Genomic DNA, 25,187 nt, shown 5'->3' on the forward strand with positions numbered 1-25,187 from the left:
ACAGGTATCTGTATTTCAGACTATTGACATAATTATGGCACTTGGTATTTACCAAGTGACATATAGCGATCGCAATTTCTGTCTATCTGTCTGTCTGTCCGTCGGTCCTGGTTTTGCTAGTTCAGGCACTTCCAGATTAGTTAGGACGATGAAAGGTGGCTGGCTTATCAGGGACCAGACCATATTAAATTAGAAATAGTCGTTTCCCCGATTCGACCATCTTGGGGGTAGTGGTGGAACAGTTAATTCGGAAAAATTAGAAAACATGAGATATTTTTAACTTACGAACGGATGATCAGGTCTTAATGAAGTTTGATGTTTAGAAGGATCTCGTGTCTCAGAGCTCTTATTCTAAATCCCGACCGGATCCGTCGAGATTGTGCGGAGTTGGAGGGGGAAACCAGAAATCTTGGAAAGCGCTTAGAGTGGAGACATCGGGATGAAACTTGGTGAGAAGAATAAGCACAAATCCTAGATACGTGAATGACACAACCAGAACGAATCTGCTCTCTTTGGGGGAGTTGGGGGGGGGGGGGGGTAATTCAGAAAAATTAGAAACAACAAGGTATTTTAACTTACAAACGGGTGATTGGATCTTAATGAAATTTGATATTTAGAAGGACCTCGTAACACAGAGCTCTTATTTTAAATCCCGACGGGATCCTGTGACACCGGAGGGAGTTGGAGGAGGAAACCGGAAATCTTGGAAAACGCTTAGAGTGGGGAGGTCGGGATGAAACTTGGTGGGAAGAATAAACACAAGTCCTAGATACGTGATTGACATAACCGGACCGGATCTGCTCTCTTTGGGGGAGCTGAGGGGGTGAATTAATTCGGTAATTCGGAAAAATTAGAAACCAATGAGGTATTTTTAACTTATGAACGGGTGATTGGATCGTAACGAAATTTGATATTTAGAAGAAAATTGTGTCTCAGAGCTCTGATTTTAAATCCTGACCGGATCTGGTGACATTGGGGGAAGTTGGAGGGGGAGACCGGAAATCTTGGAAAACGCTTAGAGCGGAGAGGTCGGGATGAATTTTGGTGGAAAGGATAAGTACAAGTCCTAGATACGTGATTGACATAACCGGACCGGATCTGCTCTCTGTGGGGGAGTTGGGGGTGGGGGTAATTCGGAAAAATTAGAAAAAATGAGGTATTTTAACTTATGAACAAGGGGCCGGATCTTAATGAAATTTGATATTTAGGAGGGACTCGTGTCTCAGAGCTCTTATTTTAAATCCCAACAGGATCCGGTGATATTTGGGGGAATTGGAGGGGGAAACGAGAAATCTTGGAAAACGCTTAGAGTGGAGAGATCGGGATGAAACTTGGTTGGAAGAATAAGAATAAGTCCTAGATGCGTAGTTGACATAACTGGACCAGTTCTGCTCTCTTTGGGGGAGTCAGGGGGATGTATCCAATGCTTTGGTGAGTTCGGTGCTTCTGGACGTGCTAGGACGATTTAGTAGGCGTGTCAGAGACCTGCACAAATTGACTTGATAATAGTCGTTTCCCCAATTCGACCATATAAGGGGGGACTGGAGGAAGGGGAAATCGTGAAAATGGAGGTAGGTTTATCTTACGAATTATCAGAAATCTCGGAAATCTGAAATCTTGGGAAACTTTATGGAGAGATCGGGATGAAACTTGATGGGAATATTAAGCACAAGCTCTAGATACATGATTGATATCTAGTACTTGGGCAGAGTTCGAGAATAATTACAAGTTATGGATACGTGATTGACATAAGCGGACCGGATCCAATCTCTTTGGGGGAGTTGGAGGGATTTCTAGTGGTTTGGCCTGCTCGGTGCTTCTTGAAGTGCTAGGATGATGAAATCGATAACTCTAGTACCGAGTCTAATTTTAGGTTCCGACCTCGTCATAAGTGCCATAGGAGCTCTTGGCTTTTGTTAATTCTAAAGACGGTTGTTGAAAATACAGTCAAAATATTTGTTTAAGGTTTATTCAAGTCAGTGTTTTCACTAAAATCTCGTACTCTGCATAATTTCTTGTTTTTGTATGATTTTGAAAGTCCTTTGAAAGAATCTCAAGGTGATAATCCTCCGCCACCCCACCATATACGTTGTTATATAATAAATTATTAAAAAGGGAATTTCCCTCATCTATAGTAAAATTGTATCAAGTGCCTTTGCAGCATAGTTCATATACTAAGCAGCTTATCTTTTGTCTTTGGGCTTTGTTTTCGTCTTCTTCTTGTGTTCTTGTTGTTTTTCTTCTTTTTCGCCTATTGGGTCTTTTGCCAAGGCTTTAGTAACTGGGCTTACAGTATTCTATAGAACATAGCTAAGATCATCCTTCATGGTATTCACGGAGATTTATTGGAATAAAAATTATTTACTGGGATTTACCCATGGGGGTTTTGGGGGTGAGGCTATTGTAGGAAGGGGTAAAAAAAATACTCCTGATAGTACTTGAACTATCCTCTTGGGAGTTTAATTGTGTACCCTACTCATGAGCCTGTCTGATTTTATGTTTTGCAGAAGAAATTCTACGCCGACGACTCCTAGTTGATGGTGACGGTGCTGGTGATGAAAAGAAAATATTGGGTATCTTTCGAGACTGGGTGAAGCTATGCACATGGAAGTACGAGTCGCTTGAAGAATTGTATGGTTACTTAAATTTTTCCATTTCACCCAGTTCTATTTCATTCTAAGCCTAGTCTTTGTTTCTTTACTATTTCCATTTCATCCAATTCTATGTCATTCTAAGTCTAGTCTGTGTCTTTCTTGTCATGTTATTCCTTTTTCTTTAACATTTCCATTTCATCTAAATCTATGTCGTTTTAAGTCTAGTCTTTGTCATCCTTGTCATATTATTCTTTACTTTATCTATGTCATTTTGTCGTTCTAAGTCTAGTCTATGTCTTTCTTGTCGTTCCTGTCATGCCATTCTTGTTTCTTTATTATTTCTATTTCATCTAAGTTTATGTCATTCTTGTCATGTCACTCTACTTCTATGTATTTCTTGTCAGTCTTGTCATGTCATTCCTGTTTCTTTAATATTTGCATTTCAACTAAGTCTATGTCATTCTAAGTCTAGTCTTTGCCATCTTTGTCATGATGTTCTCGTTTCTTTACTATATCTGTGTCATTCTGTCGTTCTAAGTCTAGTCTATGTCTTTCTTATCATTCCTGTCATACCATTTTTGTTTCTTTACTATTTCCATTTCATCTAAGTTTATGTTATTCTTGTCATTTCATTCTAAGTCTAGTCTATGTCTTTCTTTTAAGCTGGGGGTTAGGTTAAATCTCATGTAGGATTTGTCCAGGAATCCTCTCCTGAGGCAAGTTTTTAGAAAAAAAGTTTGATTTGAAAGAATTGGAATTGGGAGTTTTTGGCCAAACATATACATTTTTTTTAAATATCCAAGTTCTCTCCTCATACCTCCCACCGATCAGAAAAAATTAATGCCGATTTTTTCACCCTTTTAGACTTTTCACCCACCTAGGCTATTTTCCTTTTTTATTGAGCCAAAAAAGTAAAATTCGGTTGTTTTATTGTTATGTTAATTTTTAGCAATGTGTTGCTATGATTATGGGGATTATCGGTGATATGCTCATGTAAATATGTCATTCACATGCAAGATTCACTGATGTTTCCATGTTTCTGTGCTTTCTTAGCATTGATAATATGATTTGGTATTTTGTGTTTTTCGAAAATTCTACTCAGAGATGGGCAATGTGCTTTGTTTACATTTTATCAATTATGTTATAAAATTATATCTAATTAGTTAATTTTGTAATATTTGCTTAACAAAGTTAATCAAATTAATAAAATCAAAGTTAATTTAAAAAATAAAAACTGCTAAGATTACATGTTATATAAAACAAAATGTATTTGCTTCCCCATAACTGCAAAGTTCTGTCAGGCATACTGAGTATCGAATATGGTGATAACACTTCAAAATAATGGCTGGAGTTTACTGAGGTGTTTCAGTCAATGCATGGCTTCGTCACCACACACCTCTTCCCACAATTCTGAGATTTTCCCAAGGGACACTGCATGAGAAATCATGCAGTATCCCAAAAAAATGGTTCCCAAAGTGCAACCTTCTTTTTTAAAGCCTCTCCCGCTCGCCCCCAAGTAGTTGAACCTGTGTAAAAATTATCATGCTTATATTTCTTTTTACATTTGAAATCATTTTATTATCTAAATTAATAAGCAGAATGGCTATATTGTTCAGCTATTGAACCTATTATATCTTTGAAATACTTATAATTGAACATATCTGCTAAACTGCATAAATAATTTGTTCTTTACAACAAAAATAACTGTATAATAAAGTACATTCCTTAAGGTACCGAAGACATGAAAATTAAAGCAATCTATACCTCCTGGACCCATCTCAATTTTATCCATACCCGAAAACCGGGGTTTTCTACCATTTCCCTTTTGGTTGTTATAAAGTTATAAAAAAAAATATTCGCAAGTAATTTGCTCTTCATAACAAAAATAACTATATAATAAAAGTACATTCTTCAAAGTGCCGAAGACATGAAAATTAAAGCAAATTTTTCCCCCTGGACCCATCTCAATTTTATCCGTACCCGAAAACCGGGGTTTTCTACCCTTTTTCTTTTGGTTTTTATACAATTATTTAAAAAAAATCGTAAATAATTTGTTCTTTATAACAAAAATAACTGTATAATAAAGTACATTCCTTAAAGTACCGAAGACATGAAAATTAAAGCAATTAAACCCCCTGGACCCATCTTAACTTTGTCCATACCCGAAAACTGGGGTTTTCTACCATTTCTCTTTTGGCTGTTATACAATTATTAAAAATTTATAACATTATTATTAAATTTAATTAAAAATTATCAACATTATTAAAATGTTATACAATTATTAAAATTTTCGTTACGTACATTCTTAGCTTTGTTGCCACACTGAATCAAAAAAGGAAACAAGTGGAAGCGTTTTTTGTTTGCAAACACTTTTTTGTTACAGAAATCATTTAGAATACCTGTTTTGTCTGCAGCTGATTGTTCAGCAGTACAAGAATTAACTGATGTATACAAGCTTTATGTTCAATTGGGCTATTGAAAAAGTATGGGCAAGGGGGAATATGTAAAAATAAGGTAATAAAAGTGATATTTTGAAATCAAAAGAAAATGAGGATTCTATTGATACACTAATATTCAACTAAAGTGACAAATATAAAAAAAAAAAAATATGATAGCGTAATTGGTCTTCATAGAAAGATGTATTTGTAGGTAAGTCAATTAACTTATAATTTGAAGTGTTTATTCTTAAATAATTTTAGTAAATATTCATATTGATGCATATCTCAGATTTATATAGCGTTTGTCTTCTGCTATAGCAGTCAAGAAACTGCTATAATGTAAGAATATATATATATATATAATATATAATATATATATATATATATATATATATATATATATATATATATATATATATAATATATATATATATATAATATAATATATATATATATAATGTAAGAAAACTTACATTTTCTAGAGCTCCATGATGCTAAATATGTTTTGCTCATTTTCTGCTGATTTCTCACACACGTTCCTTATTTTCAAACTTGGCGCTCGCTAATTGTAAAACTACATACCTGCATCTGACATCTTTCTCTTTAAAAAGTGAGTTCCTGGGTTGTCCTAATTTTTAAAGACATATATTGTTGTGTAATTTTCCACATAACCACTTTGAAGAATCAGAGTTCATTTTTAATGCCCTAGGTACTTTAAGTTTCGTTTCAAAAAAAAAAAAAAAAATTGAGTTGTGCAAATCAAACTTTTCTTAATTAACTCCCGAATATCCCTAGAAATTTTACTTACCCAGATCAACTGCTTTCTTTTAATGTATTTCTGGAAGTTGATTGTCCACCCTCTGTAGGTTTGTCTGAAGCGAATTTATATTTTATATAGGTTTATTTTATATTAGGTTTAGTTTATTTTATATAGGTTTATATTTATATTTTATATAGGTTTGTCTGAAACCTATAATGTAATTATCAATTAAAATTTGGAATTGTCTGACCACACTGAAATGAATAGTACCTTTGGAGCAACTCAGCTAATCAATTCAAAATGTCCTGCTATATATTCTAAAGTTATTTTAAAACTAAAAGTAGATTTTTGTAAAAATCAGAAAAATGTATGACTAAGAAGATCACAAAAAATCTAAAAATATGACACCATATAGGATTGTGGCTACAAAAATGACATAGTTTTTTACGTCATTTTTGTCAAAGGACGCCATTTTTGGCTACATCTGTTTATTCTCCCACAGAGTTCACATAAATCCACTTCGGATACAGCAGTTTTGCTACTAATGCTAAAATATGATATTCCTCAGTTTTCAAGATGGATAACAGTAAACTTCCAGTACTTGGTTTTAGGTTTTGGAAAACCAACTGCTTTTCCTTGGTAGTTTGACTTTATTTCGTGAAAGTTGATTTTGCAACACAAAATAGCACGGAAAAGTGTGTTGCTCTAACGCAGTCTGTTTGTAACTAAAGACAGTGCTTAATATTTTTGTTAGGGTTAAAATGTGCCCTCTCTTGATATTCTATGACCACTGTCCTGGTGTGATCAGCCATGGGAAAAATAGAGATACTGCTTCAATGCATAAATGGTATTTTGATCGTTGTGTATAATGAAGAAATTCTCAGAAATTTCCTCTCGCAATTATGTAGTACTGTTCAATGAAATCCGAATGAAAATGTGTATTTTTCAAACAGTATTTGAAAAATTTACCAATCGAAAGTTTCTTTAAAAAGCTAGTTCTTTAATTTCTGGTTGCTATGGGCCGTGGTCTGCTATTTGCTTTGTTGCAGCTGCTGCTGTAACCATGATAAAGTATCAACAAAAGTTCAATCGAATCCAACTGAATATTAACATGTTTCAAATCGTGTTAGGGCAGCCATGATAAAGCACATAATTCATATTGTGTCCATAAATAAGTTTTTACTGCATCTTTTTCTTTATTTAAAAATATAAATTAACTATGTAACTAAGTATTATTAAGAGTTTTATTTTTTATTTATTTACAAAAGTTGCATTTTTCTTCTTTTTTTAATATACATATTTAGTAAGTGATTAAAATATTGAGTCCTGCCACAAGCAAATCCGTATAGATTTTGACGTGGTAGGTCTGTTTGAAATAATTTATTGTGAATGTTGGTCCTTAATTAAAAGGAAAATTTCTCACTCTGAAAAAAAGGTAACATGAGCTTAATTTTGTGTTTCTTTTTTTCTTTGTCTTTATTGCATTTCCTTTCATGATTTACATTTTATATTTACTTCGTCTTATTTAGTTTTTTAATTAATTCAGCAAAAATGATGAAGAATTGCTGAAATTTCACTTGAGCCAAGCTGAATGGAATATGCTGAAAACTCATTTAATAATAGGCATGACAAGCAAGGAAGAAAAGGCCTATAATTCCTTACATGAAAGTATTGGAAAGAAAATTGAGGAGCTTCGCAACGATATATTAACAGCCAAAAAAGACTTGGAAAATGCTCAGGTAATTATTATTTTTCTGATACTTTTTTATCTGAATTGCTGAAGTTACACTTACGCTGATTGTGAAGTTATAGTGAATCTGATCGGAGTATGTAATAGTGATGAGAAAAGGAGATATATTTACATATATATTAACGTAAATATTATATATATATATATATATATATATATATATATATATATATATATATATATATATATATATATATATATATATATATATATATATATATATATATATATTTATATATATATATATATATATATATATATATATATATATATATATATATATATCTTAGTAACCCCTCAAAAAACAACGGCCCACACAAAAAAAAAGGATTGAAAGACCTTTAATGAAAAGAATTTCCTGTGTTGCTCTCTTAAACGAAGAAATGTTACTAATATATAATTTTTGGTCAAAATGGTTCCAAATTCTGATCCCCCCTATGAAGGAAAGAAAACGTCAACCTTGGTGGACTAACAAATGGGGAATAAGCCTCTATAGAGGACCAAGTGTCACAGTTGTGAACTGAGGCTCTTAGATAGGCTAAGCTATCATACTCTGTATGCTGTGTTCCAGTCTAAATATGAACAAAAGCGTTCAAAATGCTCTTATTCCCGAATTTTCGATTCTCTATTCTTAAACGGTTATGCGCATTTCTTACCGAATTATGGTGCTTTAAACGCTTTACAACTTTTTAAGGAAGGTGTAGGCTCTGGTCAAGCTTTTAAAATTATGATTATGCCCTTGAGAAAATCGTGGAATAGGATTCAAAGGGGAATGGACCTGGACAGGGCGTAGGAGATCCTTGCTTTGTACCTTTACTACCGTATTAATTGAATTAATCAAACAATTCGTGGTAACGAACTGTAGTAAGGAGCGACCCAGCTCAATAGTAATCAAAACTCTAAGAAACGGAATTTTTATACCGGTAGTTACATCAAAAGAATCGCATTTTAATGCTGATTTTAAATATATAAGTTTGATCAAGTTTAGTCTTACCCATCAAAAGTTACGAGCCTCAGAAAATTTGTGTTATTTTAGAAAATAGGGGGAAACACCCCCTAATAGTCATAGAATCAAAATGAAAATAAAATCATGAGAGTCAGCGTATCAGAGAACCCTACTGTATAAATTATGCGACTTTTTTTTTTTTTAATTTTTGCCAGAAGACAGATCACGGATGCGTGTTTATTTGTTTTTTTTTTCTTTTTTTCACCCAGGGGTAATCTTATCGACCCAGTTGTCCTAGAATGTCGCAAGAGGGCTCATTCTAACGGAAATTAAAAGTTCAAGTGTCCTTTTTGAGTGACAAAAAAATTGGAGGGCATCTAGTCCCCCTCCCACGCACATTTTCCCCCAAAGTTGCCGGATCAAAATATTGAGATAGGCATTCTGTTTAGCTTAGTCTAAAACCTAATAACTATGTCTTTGGGGATGACTTAATCCCCCACAGTCCCCGGGGAAGGGGCTGCAAGTTACAAACTTTGACCATTGTTTACATATAGACGTTTTCACGTTGGGGTGGGGTGGGTCAGGGGGTTATGTGGGAGGATCTATCCATGGAAGAATTTATCATGAGGGAAAAGAATTTCCATGAAGGAGGTGCGGGCATTTCTAGCATTATCTAAAAAAAAAAGAGAAAACGAATACATTTTTTTCAATTGGAAGTAATGAGCAGCATTGAAACTTAAGACGAATATAAAATATTACGTATATAAGGGGGTTCGTCTCCTCCACAATCCCTTGCTCTTTACGCTAAAGTATTTTAAATAATTTCAACTATTTATTCTACCTTCTTTATGATTCGGGGGTCATTCTTAAAGATTTGAGACAATGTTCAAGCTTTAGTGTAAAGAGCGAGGTATTGATGAAATTTAATTTCGTTTTATTTATTCATGTGCGGTGAGCCAAAATCAAAACATGCATTAAATAAAAAACGTTCGGAAATTAAATTTAAAAAAATAGGTTTTTTTTTTAACTGCAAGTAAGGAGCGACGTCAAACTTAAAACAAACAGAAATTATTTCGTATATGAAAGGGGTTATCCCCTCCTCAACGCCTCTCTCTTTACGCTAAAGTTTTTTTTATTGTTTTAAAAAGTAGAGTTGTGAAAAAGAGTCAAACTTTAGCGTAAAGAGCGAGGCGTCGAGGAGGGGACAACCCCTTTCATATACGGAATAATTTCTGTTCGTTTTAAGTTTTGATGTCGCTCCTTACTTGCAGTTAAAAAAACTTGTTTTTTTTATTTATTAAAATAAGGGTATGTCGGGAATGGACACCAAATATTCCACGTTTTTTACCCTGTTGTAAACTCTGTTTTTAGAAATTCGTTCTCTTGTTAGAAATAAGAAATTTAGAAATTATAACTGATTAAATGTTCATTATCTGATAGACAGCATTGAGGAATTTTTGAGAATGGCTAATCTTTATAAAGGAATAATGGGAGAGGGGGTTTAAAGCTCATGACTTAGAAACGATTTACCTTTAGAATCTAGAAAGAGCTAAGATAGAATGACAGTTAAGATGAGGATTATTTCTTATCACCTTTTTTACCCATGTCGTAAACTCTGTTGTTAGAAATTATGTTCTTTATGTTAGAAATAAGAAATCTTAGAAATAATAAGTGATTGAACCTTCGTTTTCTGATAGACAGCGTTGAGGAATTATAGAGAATGGCAAATCCTTATAAAGGTACGATGGTTGGGCCCAAGAGTTATAGCTCAGAAACGACTCACCTTCAGAATTCAGGAAGAGCTAAGATAGAATGAAAGCTATGATGAGCAATAGAAACTTATCCATACAAACAGAGTGATAAACACGGTTTCCATTTTCTAAATATAATGGGTCAGAACCTGCTGTACTGTGTCCTAAACTCGTCCATTCCACACAATTGTTTTACAAAACACGCACCAGATGAGCAAAAGGTAGAAAAACTCCCAAGGTAAGCATTGTTGCAATAACATATATCTGGGTGGGCTGGGGGGAAAATGAAGAAGATGTGTGATGGAAAGAGGAAAATATCTTTTAAATTTTCTCATTACACCAAGGACACAGACCAAGGAATGACAGGATTTAATCGATACAAACGTCCTGCCATTTATGGGAAGAAACACACTTTAAAGTTCCACTTCCCATTGCCCTTTCCCGTGTCTAAGGATGAAATCCAGAAGACTGGGATAAAGGGACGAAATGCTGAATTATACAAATTAATTTGGACCTTATCACCCTCATTTCAGAATGATGTTATGAGCTGTATGTTTTGTTGGTGTCAGAGGCAACTCTTATGTCTTCGCTGTACTGACAGCTGCTGTCTTATCAGCAAAAAATGGGACTGTCACATTCCGGTGAGATATAACTAACCGTGGAACAGTAATCTGGAACACATATAGGCATGTCATTAACGAGCAACAGGAAAAGTGTTAGACCTAGGATAGATCCCAGTGGGACTCGCAACATCGAACGTGTGATTTGTTGGTTTCTGCAGCAATTCTTCCGTCTTGACGGTGCTAGCAGCTATTATGTCATCAGCAAACAATGGTTTTGTCACATTCAGGCGAATTGTATCTAACCTTGAAACAGCAATCTGGTGCACAATTAGGCATATCATTCATGAACCACAAGGAAAGAATTAGACCTAGAACAGATCCCTGTGGGACTCCGCAATACCAAATCTGCGTTTTTTCGGTGTCTGCAGCAACTCTTCTGTCCTCACAGTAGGAAAAGCTACTGTGGGATCAGAAAAATGACATGGATTGTATGGTCTGGATTGTGTGGTCTGATTGTGTGTCTGGATATGGTCTGGATGGTCTGAAAAATGGTCTGGATTGTATGGAGTGTATATTCCCAAACTGGTACCGGTTGCTCAGGGAGCCATTTATCATACAGAGACATGTGAAACCAAGAAAGGAAATAATAAATGAAAAAGAGAAAATCAAATAGGTGAAAAAACGAGGATTTTGTCAGCCAGTAGCAAAATATGAAGACGAAAATCAAGCAAATATTTTGAAAGGACCCCGCCAAGTCATAATCAGTGCTCAAAAAAAAGGAGAAAGGGAAAAAAAACAAAAGCAACAACAACAAAATCTAGCCTTCTGAAGTGAACTCTGCAAGAGCAGAAGTCTTTTCTGGAGTGAGCACTGAGGACGACTTGGTGGAGGGTCTAGCCTTTTTCTAGCGGGTGTGCTAGGATATATTAAGGGACTGTTCTTTCCTGAATGTTAAAAAAAAACCGTGCTAGGACATTTTAAGGGACTGTCCTGAATGTTAAAAAAATTCGTGTTTCTTTAACACAAAAAAAAATTCATACTTCCTAATGATGCAAGTTTCATTAAATCTGGGTATCTTTATCTCCTGCAAAAAACAGGAGATACTAAATGGTCTTTTTCAAGTTTCTGGAAAAGTATGTTTCAGCTTTTACTTTCCTGTCGTTTATTTGGGTCGTTTATTGCAGATCTGTAAGTTTTGCCAAGACAGCCCTATCAATTCTAAATAGTTTGGTCACTCACACAAAAAAGGCTATAATAGACGAGATAGGGTGATTCTTTAAGGTATTGAATCTCTTCAAACAGTTCGATAAAGGGGGTACCAATTTTGGTAGAACTGCATGTCAAAAGATTTTTTTTTAATGTTAGGAAGGGGTAGATTTTTTCAAATTTTTCAGTGAAAACACCGAAAAATTTATTTTTCGAAATCTAGAGGGCAGCTACCTCAAGTGGCAACACTGGTCTGGCCAATGGCTGAGTAGATCTGAACCATGGGATGTTTCATTTTAGATTGTCCGGAAACAGAGAATGGAGTACGATTCAATAGCAAAACTAATATGCCAATATCCAAATCGCAAGGAAGAGGAAAAGCAACTCAAAGAAACTCGCAGGCAATTGGCAGATTCTGAGGTACGCTTTGGCCCTTTTAATTTGTTCGGTTTTTCTCTTTTTTTGTGCATCTGAGAAGTGGGTCTCTCTTGCTTTATATCTTTTCGCACACATAGCGAAAAATTTAGAGAGTTGATAGTTTCCAAGGTTCCATTTTAAAGCCATACTTTTAGAGAATGTAGTACTAGGTTCATCCCTTTCCCCTTGTGACATGTAAACAGTTCTTAAACCTATATATGAGCGCATTTCAGGCCCTTTCTGGAGATTTACTTCATTGTTAAAACTATTGCAAGGTAATATTTTATTCGTAATTCATATCCTTAAATTTCCTTTCGTGATAGACACTATCATCAACAAAAAATCAGTTTTTATTTTCTCCAGGCTACTTAATTTATTCATATTTTGTAATATAATACGGTTAATCCCCACCAAACTTATATTATGCATGATTCAAGTGTTTTGAAATTGTTAAATTCCTATATTTTTTTAATTCTATTTCCCCTCCTCACTGTTAAGTGTTAAGATTCATGATTCAATACATCTTTGCCTTTATGGTAATATATAGATCATTTTTCAGTTTGTACTGTTGTTTTTACTTGATTTGGGAAAATCGGCACTAACTTTGCCTCCTGCCCCAGAACTTTGACGGCATTACTCAACTGGGTTTGGGGCGGGGATTAGTGGTGTTCCCTAAAAGACAAAGGATAAGTTTTCCCAGCTTGAAATGGTTAACTAAGAAATCTGGGAGAAAACACGGGAAGCGTTGGAGGATTTTTCGTATAATTATCGGTCAAGAATAGAACTCTCGGTTGAGGGCACAGTATGTGGAGATTAACACCTGTGCTACGCAGGCCTCATGGTTGTATATATGATTTTTTTTTTTTTTTATGGGACTTGGTATTTACCAAGTGGCACATAGCGATCGCAAATTCTGTTGGTCTGTCGATCCAAGATACGTGACTGACATGCACGGACCGGATCCGATCTCTTTGGGAGAGTTGGGGGGGGGGTAATTCGGAAAAATTAGAAAAAATGAGGTATTTGTAACTTACGAACAGGTTATCATATCTTAATGAAATTTGCTGTTTAGAAGGATCTTGTGCTTCAAAGATATTATTTTAAACCCTGACCATATCTGGTGACATTGGGGGGAGTCGGAGGGGGAAACCGGAAATTTTGGAAAATGTGAAATTTAGGTATCTTTATCTTACGAATGGGCGATCGGATCTTAATGGAACTTGATATATAGAAAGATCTTATGTCTCAGATGCTCCATTTTCAATTCAAATCGGACCCAAGGACATAAGGGGCTGGAGGGGGGGGGACATGAATCTTGGAAAACGCTTAGAGTGGAGAGATCGGGATGAAACTTGATGGTAAAAATGAGCACACGTTCTAGATACGTGATTGACATAACTGGAACGGATCCACTCTCTTTGGGGGAGTTGGGGGTTGTGTGTTAATTTTGAAATATTAGAAAAATTGAGGTATTTTTAACTTAAGAACGGGTGACCGGATCTTAATAAAATTTGATATTTAGAAGGAACCAATGTCTCAGAGCTTTTATTTTAAATCCCGACAAGGTCTGGTGACATTGGGGGGAGTTGGAGGGGGAAACCGGAAATCACGGAAAACGCTTAGATTGGAGAGATCGGGATGAAACTCGGTGGGTAGAATAAGCAAATGTCGTAGATACGTGATTGATGTAGCTGGACTGGAGCCACTCTCTTTGGGGGAGTTAGCACGATAAAAATTGGTAGGCGTGTAAGGGACCTGCACAAATTGACTTGATAAAGTCGTTTTCCCCGATTCGACCCTTTGGGGGGCTGAAGGGCGATAAAAATTGGAAAAAATGAGGTATTTTAACTTACGAGTGGGTGATCGGATCTTAATGAATTTTGATATTTAGAGGTACCTTGTGTTTCAGAGCTCTTATTTTAAATCCCAACCGTTATGAAGCCTCTGATTTTCCTTTTAAATCAATCTTTTGATTTTTTGAAATTTCTTAGAGCTCATGCCAAATGAGCTCTTGGCTTTTGGCTGTTCCGACCTCGTCAAAAGTGCCATATGAGCTCTTAGCTCTTGTTTTTCAATGAAATGCTAATATATCAGAAACGTTAAAAGACCCGATTACACCTAGTTTATATCTGAGTTCAGTACAAAGGATTATATTTGGCTTTCGGCCAAGTTTCTGAGGAGCTTGCTCAGACAATTAAAACTGAACGACAGTTTCTTAGCCGCAACTCCGGACAAGCGACATGACACGTTTTTTACTTGCACTGAAATTCTTTCAGAAAAAATAGAAATGGAAAATGGCTCTTTATTCTCTTGTTAATAGAAAAGTACTAGCTTATTTGTAAATAAAAGTATTTCAACCCTAAATCAAATAATTGTCATAAAAACGTCATACCCTGCTCTTTGAGGCTTAAACACTAGTCGTTTGCCCCTCCTCCCAATATTGTCTTGATTCTTTGGTTTCTTTTAATTTTCATTGTTTAGGTTGTTTGTATTCTTGATCATAACCTCCAAGCTCAAATAATGTATTCGGGGCACATTTTAACTGGCTTCTTTTTTTTCTTTGATTTGAAAATATTTTTGTTTATTAATTATTGGTATCAGAAAATTAGTTTTTATTTAGGTGGAGTTATTTTTGGTTAGCAGCAAGGCTTTAAATTTTGTGTGCACCTATAAAGTACCTTTCCCGGTTGTTTAACAGAAAAAAAAAGACTTTCATAGGGCTGCCAGCATTGCCAAATAGTCAAATTTCACGACGAAAATTGAAAATTGCCTGAACAATAAACTTTCATCACTATACTCTTTTATAAGAATTTTTCACCTTTACACCTTTGCTGACGTCGACATCGGCCATTGCTGGGCTGTTTAGCCCAGCTTTTACCTTTGTCAACCGGCCCTTACATTTGATAATAAAACTATGGAAACACTGAAAGATATAATAAAACATTATGTATTAGATTTCCACTTAGTTGACCACATTCAGGTCAATCGACAAAAGTATAAACAAAAGGAATTTGCATCAAATCAAAAATTAGCTCGTTTTGCACTGAGTTTGAACTCAAGCTTGGGCCTAGCCGGGACTTACCTAATTCTTACACCGTGGTACCCTAGTCTCCAGCTACTAGTTACATATTCCTGCCAACGGTAAGTAGAATGGAACTAATAGAAGATGGTTGCGTGTACTATTTTGTGAGGAATCTCGGCGAAAAATTGTTATGCCTATCCAACATGAAACCGACTATCTCCTTTCAACAAAGCTCTCTTCGAAACTTTTAAAGTAATCCCCCAGGATTAAACATGATAGATTTAAGGCCTATTCACAATGAGATTTGCTTATAAAACTGACATTTAGCTTGCCCTGATTTGAACTTATCAGATTTTATGTTTTTCAACCAATCGGAAAATTCTGTGAAAAAGTTTGATTCTCTTATTGGCACTGGGTAGATCCTGGCATTAATGAAGTCTCATTGTGAACGGAGTTTTTCTAAATCTATTACTTTAGAACGCCTCATTTACAAAATAAAAATGGGCCCCATCTCCCTTTAATCGAATTATATATCCTGCTGCATGCCTAAAATAGTTAATTCTTTTTTCTCCATAAATGTCGCTTTTGACAACAAAAGAACTCTTTTCAATGTTTTAGTTTTTATTGACGGAAAAAACGCTAGTGTTGGGTTCCAACTCGTGACCCCAAGATTGGTAGAAATTCAAAATATCTTCAAAGTATTAATTATCTCAGCTTAAACTCTTAACTTTATTTGATTATTTTAACTTGTGAAATATTGTTAAAATGGACAATAGTTTAAATGGTAAAAAGGGTTAGAGGTGAATACTGCGCCATTCGGGGTATCTTAGTGGCTATAGCACTGGGATGTTTAATTTGTTCCATTTTAGGAAATATTGTTAAAATGAATTGTTTAATTGGTTAAAAGGGCTAGAGGTGAAAACTGCGCCATTTGAGGTTATCTTAGGGGCTATAGCACTGGGGGGTTTAATTTGTACCATTTTAGGAGATATTAGAGGCTACAGCACTGAGGGTATTAATATTGAACCACTTTTGGAGATATTAGAGCCTATAGCAATGAGGTGTATTTAACTTTTTTTGTGCCATTGAACATACTTTAATTAACTTAATTAATTAGTTTAACTTAATAAAAATATATTTTATTTTTATTTTTATTTCGTAAATATTTTATTTTCATAACAAAAGCCCTACTGCTTGTGCCAGGCCATGTTTACGGATAGTGTAAAGACAAAGTATTTCCTGAGACGATCGCTGGGAAAACGTGTTGAAATGAATACAAATTCTCTATTTGAAGATTAAATCATTGAGCAGCTTTAAAGTGAATATTCGCGTCTCTGACGCCATCACATTCCGACCAATAATGAACCATTTTGGACTAAGACTAAAATTGGTTTTACCACAGCTTTGGTAAAAAATGATCAAATTTTGGACGATGATACCATCCAGAATGGGGGCTACATTACCTGCGAAATATTGTTAAAATGATTTGTTTAATTGGTTAAAAGGGCTAGAGATAAAAACAGCGCCAATTGAGAATATCTTAGAGACTATAGCACTGAGGTGTATTCAAATTTTTTTCACGCCATTGAACACAACGCCGTTTTAGGAGATATTAGAGGCTATAACAGTGGGGGTATTTAAATTGTATCATTTTAAAAGATGTTAAAGGATATAGAACTGGGGTTGCACCATTTTAGGAGACGTCAGAGGCTATAGTACTGGGGATATTTAAAATGTACCATCTTAGGAGGTCTTTGAGGCTATAGAAGTGTGATGAGGCTATAGAAGTGATTTGGGCTATAGAAGTGTGGATATTTAAATTTGACCATTTTAGGAGATATTAGAGGCTATAGCACTGGGGTATTTATATTTTTATTGTGTCATTGAAAATTAGGCCATATTAGTAAATGCTATAGGCTATAGCACAGAGGCTATTAAAAAATTGAAATACCACTCAGTGCTAAATATTTTAAATTTAAACTATTTGAAGTTTAAATACATTCTGAAAATTTTGAACTCCCTAGTCATATAGCCTCCAACATCTCCTAAAATGCCATAATTTAAGAGGCCTCTGTGCTATAGTCTAACGTCTAACATCTCCTAAATTGGCTTGTAAAGGAGGGAGGATATAATGGAAGTTGGATGCAAGGAATGAATGCTATGCAGCTGCTGAAATTACATAGTATAAGTATATAATATCGACAACTTGAAAAACAAATATTGCAAAATAAGAAAATATTTTGCGATTTTGATGAGTAAACTCAAAATGGACGATTTTCGTATATTTGAGTTCAGTATAAAAAGTATTCTTTTGATGTATGTTAGACCCAATTTGGACTAGATATTCTATTGTTTAATTACTGAACGAAACTAGTCCTTATAACAATTTATTTACCTTGGGCTAGTTGCTTATTCATAATGGCTGCATAAATAGTGCTGTATAATGGCAGCATTTTTCCAGGAACAGTTGAATACTAAACTAGAGAGTTTAAAATTTGACTAGGTGGAAGATGGTTTTAATAATTTTAGAAAAACTATTTTTGCAGTTGATGATGGTTTCTTAGGGAAGAAAGTTAAGACTACAGTTAGGAATATTAGTGAAGAAGCTTTATATTTAATAGAGAGGAGCAGGGGCTTACACAAGACTTATCTGAGTGATAGATCATACGAAAACAAAAGGAATGTAAAGAAAGTGGAGAAAACATTATAATATGAAGTAAGGATGTATGAGTAGAACAGCCAAGGCTCTGGGTGTTTTTGTTCTGTTTCTTTTTCACAGTTAAAAAAAGTTTAAAAGAATGGTAAGATAAGTCTGAAATCAAGATCAGAATATTGGAAGGTACAGTGATGACAGTGGTCAAATATGGCTCTAAAGCATGAGCGCTCCGAAAAGTGGATGAAGATTTACCAGATGTTTTTCAGAGAAATTGCCTACGGATTGTTCTGGGTACCCGGCTGACTGACCGTAGTTTAAACAGTAGGCTGTATGAAAAATGTGGCTCAGATCCCCCTTTCTAGGCCTATAATGAAAGAAAGTTTGTGATGGCTAGGCCAAGTTCTGCGGATGACAGATTGACGAAGATTGTCCTTTTTGGCCAACCGTCTAGGGCTAAACTGAAAGCAGTTTGTCCTCGTCTGGTGTGGGAGGATGTCAGAAAGAAAGATTTAGAGCATATGGGAACTTCCTTGGAGGGTGTAAAGATGGAGGCTTTGAATAGATTGAGATGGAGGAGGCGCGTGCGTAGCTGTGTTGGCCTCAGGCGGCTTGGTGCTGCGGTGAGTTGCTAGTAGCAGTAGTAGTATAATGGCGGCATAGAGTTGCGTGAAAACTAAACTATTTTATTTATTTTTCAATTAATATTTATTTTATTTTGTTTAATATTTATTTATTATTTTCGCTTATATTATTAATATTTATTTATGATTTATCATTTATTTTATTCTACTAGTTATGATTTATTTTATTTCCAGGTATGATAGTATATTTATTAATGATTTAATATTTATTTTACTCTACCCGTTTTAATATTTTGTACCATAAGTTCGCCCAAGGTACCCCAGTAAAGGCCGTGGAGCATGCCAGGGCACCGCGGCGCACACTTTGAGAAACATTGCCTTACTGTGACATACATAATATGTCGTATATGCATATTCTACGTCTCATTTAATATCTATATATAACACATGATATATATCGAAAATGTATATATATACATAATCTTTTTTTTAGCGCAAATTAAGAGATCTGGACCAGAAAATCGAGTTGAGAACAAAGCAGTTCATGTTGTTGATGGATGCATTATATATGCTCGAGTCAACGTTAGAGAACGAAGACGAGAGCGGCATTGAAATCGACAATGAAAAACTTGACGATGTTTCTCTCGACTCATCAACAGAGTTTATGGAACACTAATTGTGTTTTTGGTCCTTTTTTGATCTAAATACTTTTGTAGCAAAAAATCTCAATTCCGTTTATTTCTTTATTCAACTTCAGTTTTCATCCTTTAGGCTGTGATTGGTTGTTGGACTCAGAGTCGTTACTAGCCAAAATGCTGGGGGAAGGGAAGGGGGGCAGTGGATTTTTCCAACGTGCTCGCTATTTTTTATGGACTGATTTGGGCGTTATTTGTATTAAAATTCCTTCAGTTTTTCTTTGCCAACTGAGACTGATCTTCTTTTATTGATTTTTTGTCATAAATTTCATTCAGCCCATTTACCAAAAAAAAGACCGGACTGACAATTTTTACCGATTCAAAAAATTTCACAAACTGGATGAAAAAACTGGGGAGGAGCGTCCTCCTCCCCCTTACATGATGCTCCTGGTAGTATCTGCCCTAGTTGGATAATTCAATACTAAAGGAAAAAAGTTACCAAAATGTCAAACCCCTAAATTTTGGGATTCAATGCTCCTTTGAATGGGAAGAATTAAAATCAATCCATTCTAATTGGAGAAAAAGCCAAGAAAGTTGATAGTCTGAGTGAAAGGCACAGCTGGCATAAGCCTTTGTCTGGAATTTATAAAAATTTTGTCATTTTCCCTTGTTGATAGATAGTTTATCATCCATCCATTCATCTTAGGGCAGAGCTGAGACGGAACTAAGGTGTCTAGAAGGAGACTAGAGCAAAAGAGGCATTTTTAGATTGCTAATTTTATCCTGTTTTTTTATGGTCAAAGTCGCGTTTGTGACATTAAACCTAATGAACTGTATCTATTGGAATCAGCATAGAATGTAAATCCTTTTAGTGTATTGTTATCAAAATTCATTTTTTAGAGTTTTGATCACTATTCGACCGATTCGCTCCTTACTTACAGTTCGTTACCTCGAATGGTTTGATTCGATCCGTTGTAAAATTGGTTATAATTTGTATGCTACAAATATCCAGTTTAGCTTGAGTGATGGTGCTGAAAATTGGTTTGAAAAAATATATTACAGACGTTTTTAAAATGTGAATGATAAAGAAAGGAAACATAAGTTTCATTGACTGTATATCCTAGGGCTATTTATGGGACCATCTGGGGTGGGTAAGCGGGGATGAGTTATCAAAAACACCACTTTAACGGTTCTGGAGAGCCGATATTCTGCAATTTTACCGAATTTAATATTGAATTGAGAACGAAGCAATTCATGCAGTGGATGAACAAGGTATTTTTATAATACAATATTACATTATCATCAAAAGTTGTTTGTTTTTTTTTACTTTTCGTTACTGAAAGTAAAAAAACATTGACATGAAACGGCACATCATAGTACCGTTTCACAATATATACCTTACCACTTTCTTATTTGCATTTTTTCTGAGTAAAAATGAAATTTGTATTGAGTTGTGGCTCCATACTCGAACTAGCATCGGAGATCGATGAGGCTGGGATTAAAATTTACGAAAAAAAAAAAAAAAAAAATACATGATCCTACCCGTCAATAAAGCCGCGGGATCCTAAATGGATTTTTTGCCTTTTCTTTTAATATACAAACGTTTACAGTCTCATAGTTTATATTTACTTGCCTGTCGTTTTACTGATTTGGGAACTTTGCAACCCATCCCATATCTGACATGAGACCCCATCCCTCTGAGTGCGTGAAGGTATAATAATGAGCTGTAATAGCGAGCTGATAATCCTTGGAATCGCTCCTTCCACAGAGAGAGTGCATTCAAAACAGTTATAATTACCTTATTGTTTTCTTGTTGAATTTGCAATCTTTGATTTTTTGTATCTTCGAAACTGTTGGTTTATAAATGTTTTTTTTTTATCCTTTTTCGTTTGCATTTCATTTTTGGTTGTTTTGTGGACGATTAGCTTATACCCGACAACTTTATCACTTGTGACACTTCATTGAACATATTCTGTTGAAAGTATACCCCAAGAATTTAGTTTATAAGACATTACTTTTCAACCTTTTTAAATAAGGTTACAACTATCAAAGGGTTACAGCAGAATAAAGACCGTACCTATTTCACATTTTAGCCTTTCCTGAGCAAAAGCGAAAATATGTTGCTATATCACTTGTGACACATTATCACTTGCTGATAAATAAGCGTTAGGAAGTTGCTCAAATTTTTCGATTGTTTCCCAACGTTTCAAAATTGAAATTAAGTATGGTATTAAAAAAAAAAAAAGATCAATGACCGTATAGATCTATAGTATTGAAAGAAAAGATCTATTGACCGCCGTGGCACTGGCTGGTGTACAATTAAGCAATACCGTAAAGCCTTTATTGTTATTCAACAATCGGTCTATAAACCATTATTTTGTATGACCTTCATAGTCTATTATTTGGGGCTGAACTGTAATGGCTTAACTGTTGCCATTATTTAAAACTTCGAATTGCTAAAACTGTTGCATCATAGTACCGTTTCACAATATACATCTTACCACTTTCTTATTTGCACTTTTTCTGAGTTATGGCTTGTACAATGCTATTTTAATGATGCAATGCATGGCCACAGGCTAGAACTTAGGGCCTGATAAGGTCACATCTTGGGGGGGAGGGGTCCGGGTTTGACTTCCACCCTCTGACATTTTTATCTGACTCGTGCAAGAGTAACGAAAATGCATATAAACAAATTCTTTTTACGTTGTCTAAAGATTCCTGGATACGGCCTTGAGGCCTGATAAGCCACTAGTTAACCAATTACCTACGTTTTCTTTCTAGAGCTCCGTCTGCCAAACTTCCTTTTAAAGAAATCAACAGACGGTTTTGTGAGTGACAGCAATCCTCTAGTTATTATTCCAAACGGAGTTTCTGGACCCAAGTAAAAACCACGGAGTGGTTTTTTTAAAAAAAAAAATCTCTCTTTGAATTCCTTCCTTTTTTATTTAGTTATGGTTTACTCTTTCCTTTTTCGGAAGTCCAGCACGGGTTGTGATACATGCGATTCGTTTGATTATTCTTCATCTTTTTTTCTAATGGTTATTGACTGGGGCCGTATCCACGGCTTTTATTCGCGAGGGTGGGATGAGGGGATACAAAAAAAGCAATAATTTGTTTACAGTTTTTTTAGTATTGTAAGAATAAGGCGAAAATTTCGGGAAATGAGGGGCGAAGGTCATAACCGGATCAACCCTCAATGGATACGGCCCTGCCGTAGACTCTTTTCTTCAAATTGTTTCTTTAAGAGCCGTCTTTTGCGGAAACTTTGTGCTAAGAGTCATACATTTCTAAGAAAAAGAGAAGAAAGAAGATCATATATCAGGACTTACCGTTCGATATGAACGGTAAAAGAACAAACTCACTTTTAAAAAGTAATTTATTCTTAAAAAAAACCAGTGAACACCAATTCATTGCATCTAACCTAAGCACAGTATAGTTATAAAACCAATCTCGTAGTAGACATAAGTGCAAATATCTTTGATTCTTACAATCAAAGTTATTAAATTGTCTCGGTAGTTTCTGTGCTCTAAGTTAATCTTGCCATTCCTGGGGACCGGCGATAGTTTCGACGAAAGATCATGAACGTCATCTAGCTTTTGGCGTTTCTTAGCATTTTTTTTTCATCGTAAGAATAAAAAAAATTAGAGTAGTAACAAGTATTTGATCTCAGTTTCTAAAAGAAACAATTACAAAGCATGAAAAAATTCCTAACGTTAGATGGGGTTGGTCTTCCCTGTAGACAACAACACCAATTTCCACTTTTGTAAGTTACTCCTTGGGCATATTGTCCAATTCAAACTTCGAAAGGTGACTAGTGTAATACAGGCAATATGTGAGAAAGGGGAGGAAATTCTTTCGTAACTGCACTGTGCTTGGTAACAAAAGAATCGTTTAAGCTACGTTTGAAATCTTCATAGCGAAAACAACTCTTAGAACGAAATCAAGAAGCATACAACATATATCGAGGGTTGCATTATGGATATACAACATCAAATTCCTATTCCCCTGAAATCTTTTGAATTGTAGACAAGGCTGATAATACTGATATGGATATGTTTTTTTAGAACTTCTCTACTTTGAGCATGAGGTCATGCATCCATTTTGCATCATAATTATTAAACAAACATTCCGAAAGCAGTTAAACTTTTTCGGGGCCATCAGTGCAATTCTACAATTAGAATCATTCTTCAAAAACTTGAGGACAATAGAAAGAGCACAACTGATTTTTTAAGTTCAGCGTAACATTTTTTTAGGAAAATTTCACGGTTTCATCTTAAAAACAGATAAGTAAACTTATGATATTGCGTTATAAATATAATCCAGAAAATAGTTTTTTTCAGCCTTCACCAAAAATGTCAAAAGAATCAAATTCTAAAATATCACAAGCATGTATGCTAACTTCCGAAGACAAACAGTATTGCCAAATAAGAGTCAAATAGACTCAATCATGCGAAAAGAATCCTAATATCTTAGGAAGATGATGCTGCATATACATAAATGCTAAAAGAATCAACAAAGAATTTAAACTTCAAAACAAATGCATTGAGTGCTAAGGAATCATTGGAGTAAATTGTAAACGGCCTTGACTATACAATTTGCGCTAATACCGTACTTCTCAAGAAGAGCCTCAGGAGGACCAGATCGTGGAACCTCATTGACTGCTAGACGTTTGACAGTAATATTTGTATCGGTCGACAGGGCAGAAGCTACAGCTTCACCAATACCACCTACAAAATTACATTATTACATTTATTTGTTTCAAAACACCCTGAAAAAGACGTATGTACATTTTCGAGGTTTACTTGTAAAAAATATTTCACTTCTTTCAAAAGACACTGAAAAAGACATATGAACAAATACGAAGTTTACTTGTAAAAAACATTTCAGTTCTATCAAAATATACTGAAAAAGACGTATGTACATATACGAAGTTTACCTGTAAAAATATTTCATTCCTTTCAAAACATACTGAAAAAACGTATATATATATATATATATATATATATATATATATATATATATATATATATATATATATATAGGTTTACTTGTATAAAAGAAATATTTCATTTATTTCAAAATATACTCAAAAAGACATATGTGCATATACGAAGTTTACCTGTAAAAAATACTGCGAATCAAAACTTTTCATTGCTACCTTTCAATTGGTAATTTTTTTAATTCAGCATTAACAATTTTTTTTTAATTCAGCATTAGGGAACCAAGCTTCAAAAAAAGACATTATTTTTTTTTATTAACCAATTCGCAAAATAATTTTAATTTAACTTTATTTTAATCGCGTAGAAAGTAAAGCTATTAGGGTATTTGATAACTTTCAGGGTATTTGGTAATTTTCCAAAATAAGGTTAAGGTCTTAAACTAATTTCGTGACCTATCTAGATAGTTAACGCTGAAAAAAAAAATTATCTTATTACAAACAATCTTATTTAACGAACAACAATCACAGAGCGAGGGTCACTTCCCTGGTATACAACTTATTATCGTAATTTTTCCCCCGCAATGCGTAGTTTTTTAAGCGAAGTAATTAACAATCTGAACTCCCTTCACAGCGAAGGTTTTGAAACCAGCTTAATATGTTTTAAAACCAGTTAGGCTACAAATAGTCTTTCCAGAAATAAGGTGTAATGAGATACCGATTGAATCACAGCTCACTTTTTAGCACTAAAGAATAGGATAGTGAGCTCTCTTTCGTAGAAACTCGGATAAAGAAGAACTTCGTTAGTGATATAAGTTCAGGGTTAAAAGTCATAACATGAAAATTGTACGAATATTAGAGGGTAGGATGACATATCACATTTTCACCACCCTAAATATAGGGAATAGCTTATTTCTTAAGAATTCCAGAAG

General features: G+C 34.7%; 2 protein-coding genes across 3 annotated transcripts in view; one reads left to right on the forward strand and one right to left on the reverse strand.

Moving 5' to 3' along the window:
- LOC136035260 (THO complex subunit 7 homolog) overlaps nucleotides 1-21,197 on the forward strand; it is a 31,474-nt gene extending 10,277 nt beyond the window's left edge. The window contains exons 2-5 of one of the 2 annotated variants that reach the window (XM_065716931.1): nucleotides 2,508-2,631; nucleotides 7,339-7,531; nucleotides 12,309-12,428; nucleotides 19,178-21,197. In XM_065716931.1, coding sequence (XP_065573003.1) covers nucleotides 2,508-2,631; nucleotides 7,339-7,531; nucleotides 12,309-12,428; nucleotides 19,178-19,360 — 620 coding nt within the window. In that variant the 3' untranslated portion in view covers nucleotides 19,361-21,197. The remainder of the gene's footprint in view (nucleotides 1-2,507; nucleotides 2,632-7,338; nucleotides 7,532-12,308; nucleotides 12,429-19,177) is intronic. The other variant, XM_065716930.1, reaches the window with a different exon arrangement.
- Nucleotides 21,198-22,677: 1,480 nt separating this feature from the next.
- LOC136035259 (transketolase-like protein 2) overlaps nucleotides 22,678-25,187 on the reverse strand; it is a 39,406-nt gene continuing 36,896 nt past the window's right edge. The window contains exon 11 of the mRNA XM_065716929.1: nucleotides 22,678-24,046. Within this exon, the coding sequence (XP_065573001.1) occupies nucleotides 23,877-24,046 (170 nt within the window). The 3' untranslated portion in view covers nucleotides 22,678-23,876. The remainder of the gene's footprint in view (nucleotides 24,047-25,187) is intronic.

The sequence above is a fragment of the Artemia franciscana genome, chromosome 14 (genome assembly GCF_032884065.1).
Source record: "Artemia franciscana chromosome 14, ASM3288406v1, whole genome shotgun sequence".
In the NCBI taxonomy this organism is placed as follows: Eukaryota; Metazoa; Arthropoda; class Branchiopoda; order Anostraca; family Artemiidae; genus Artemia; species Artemia franciscana.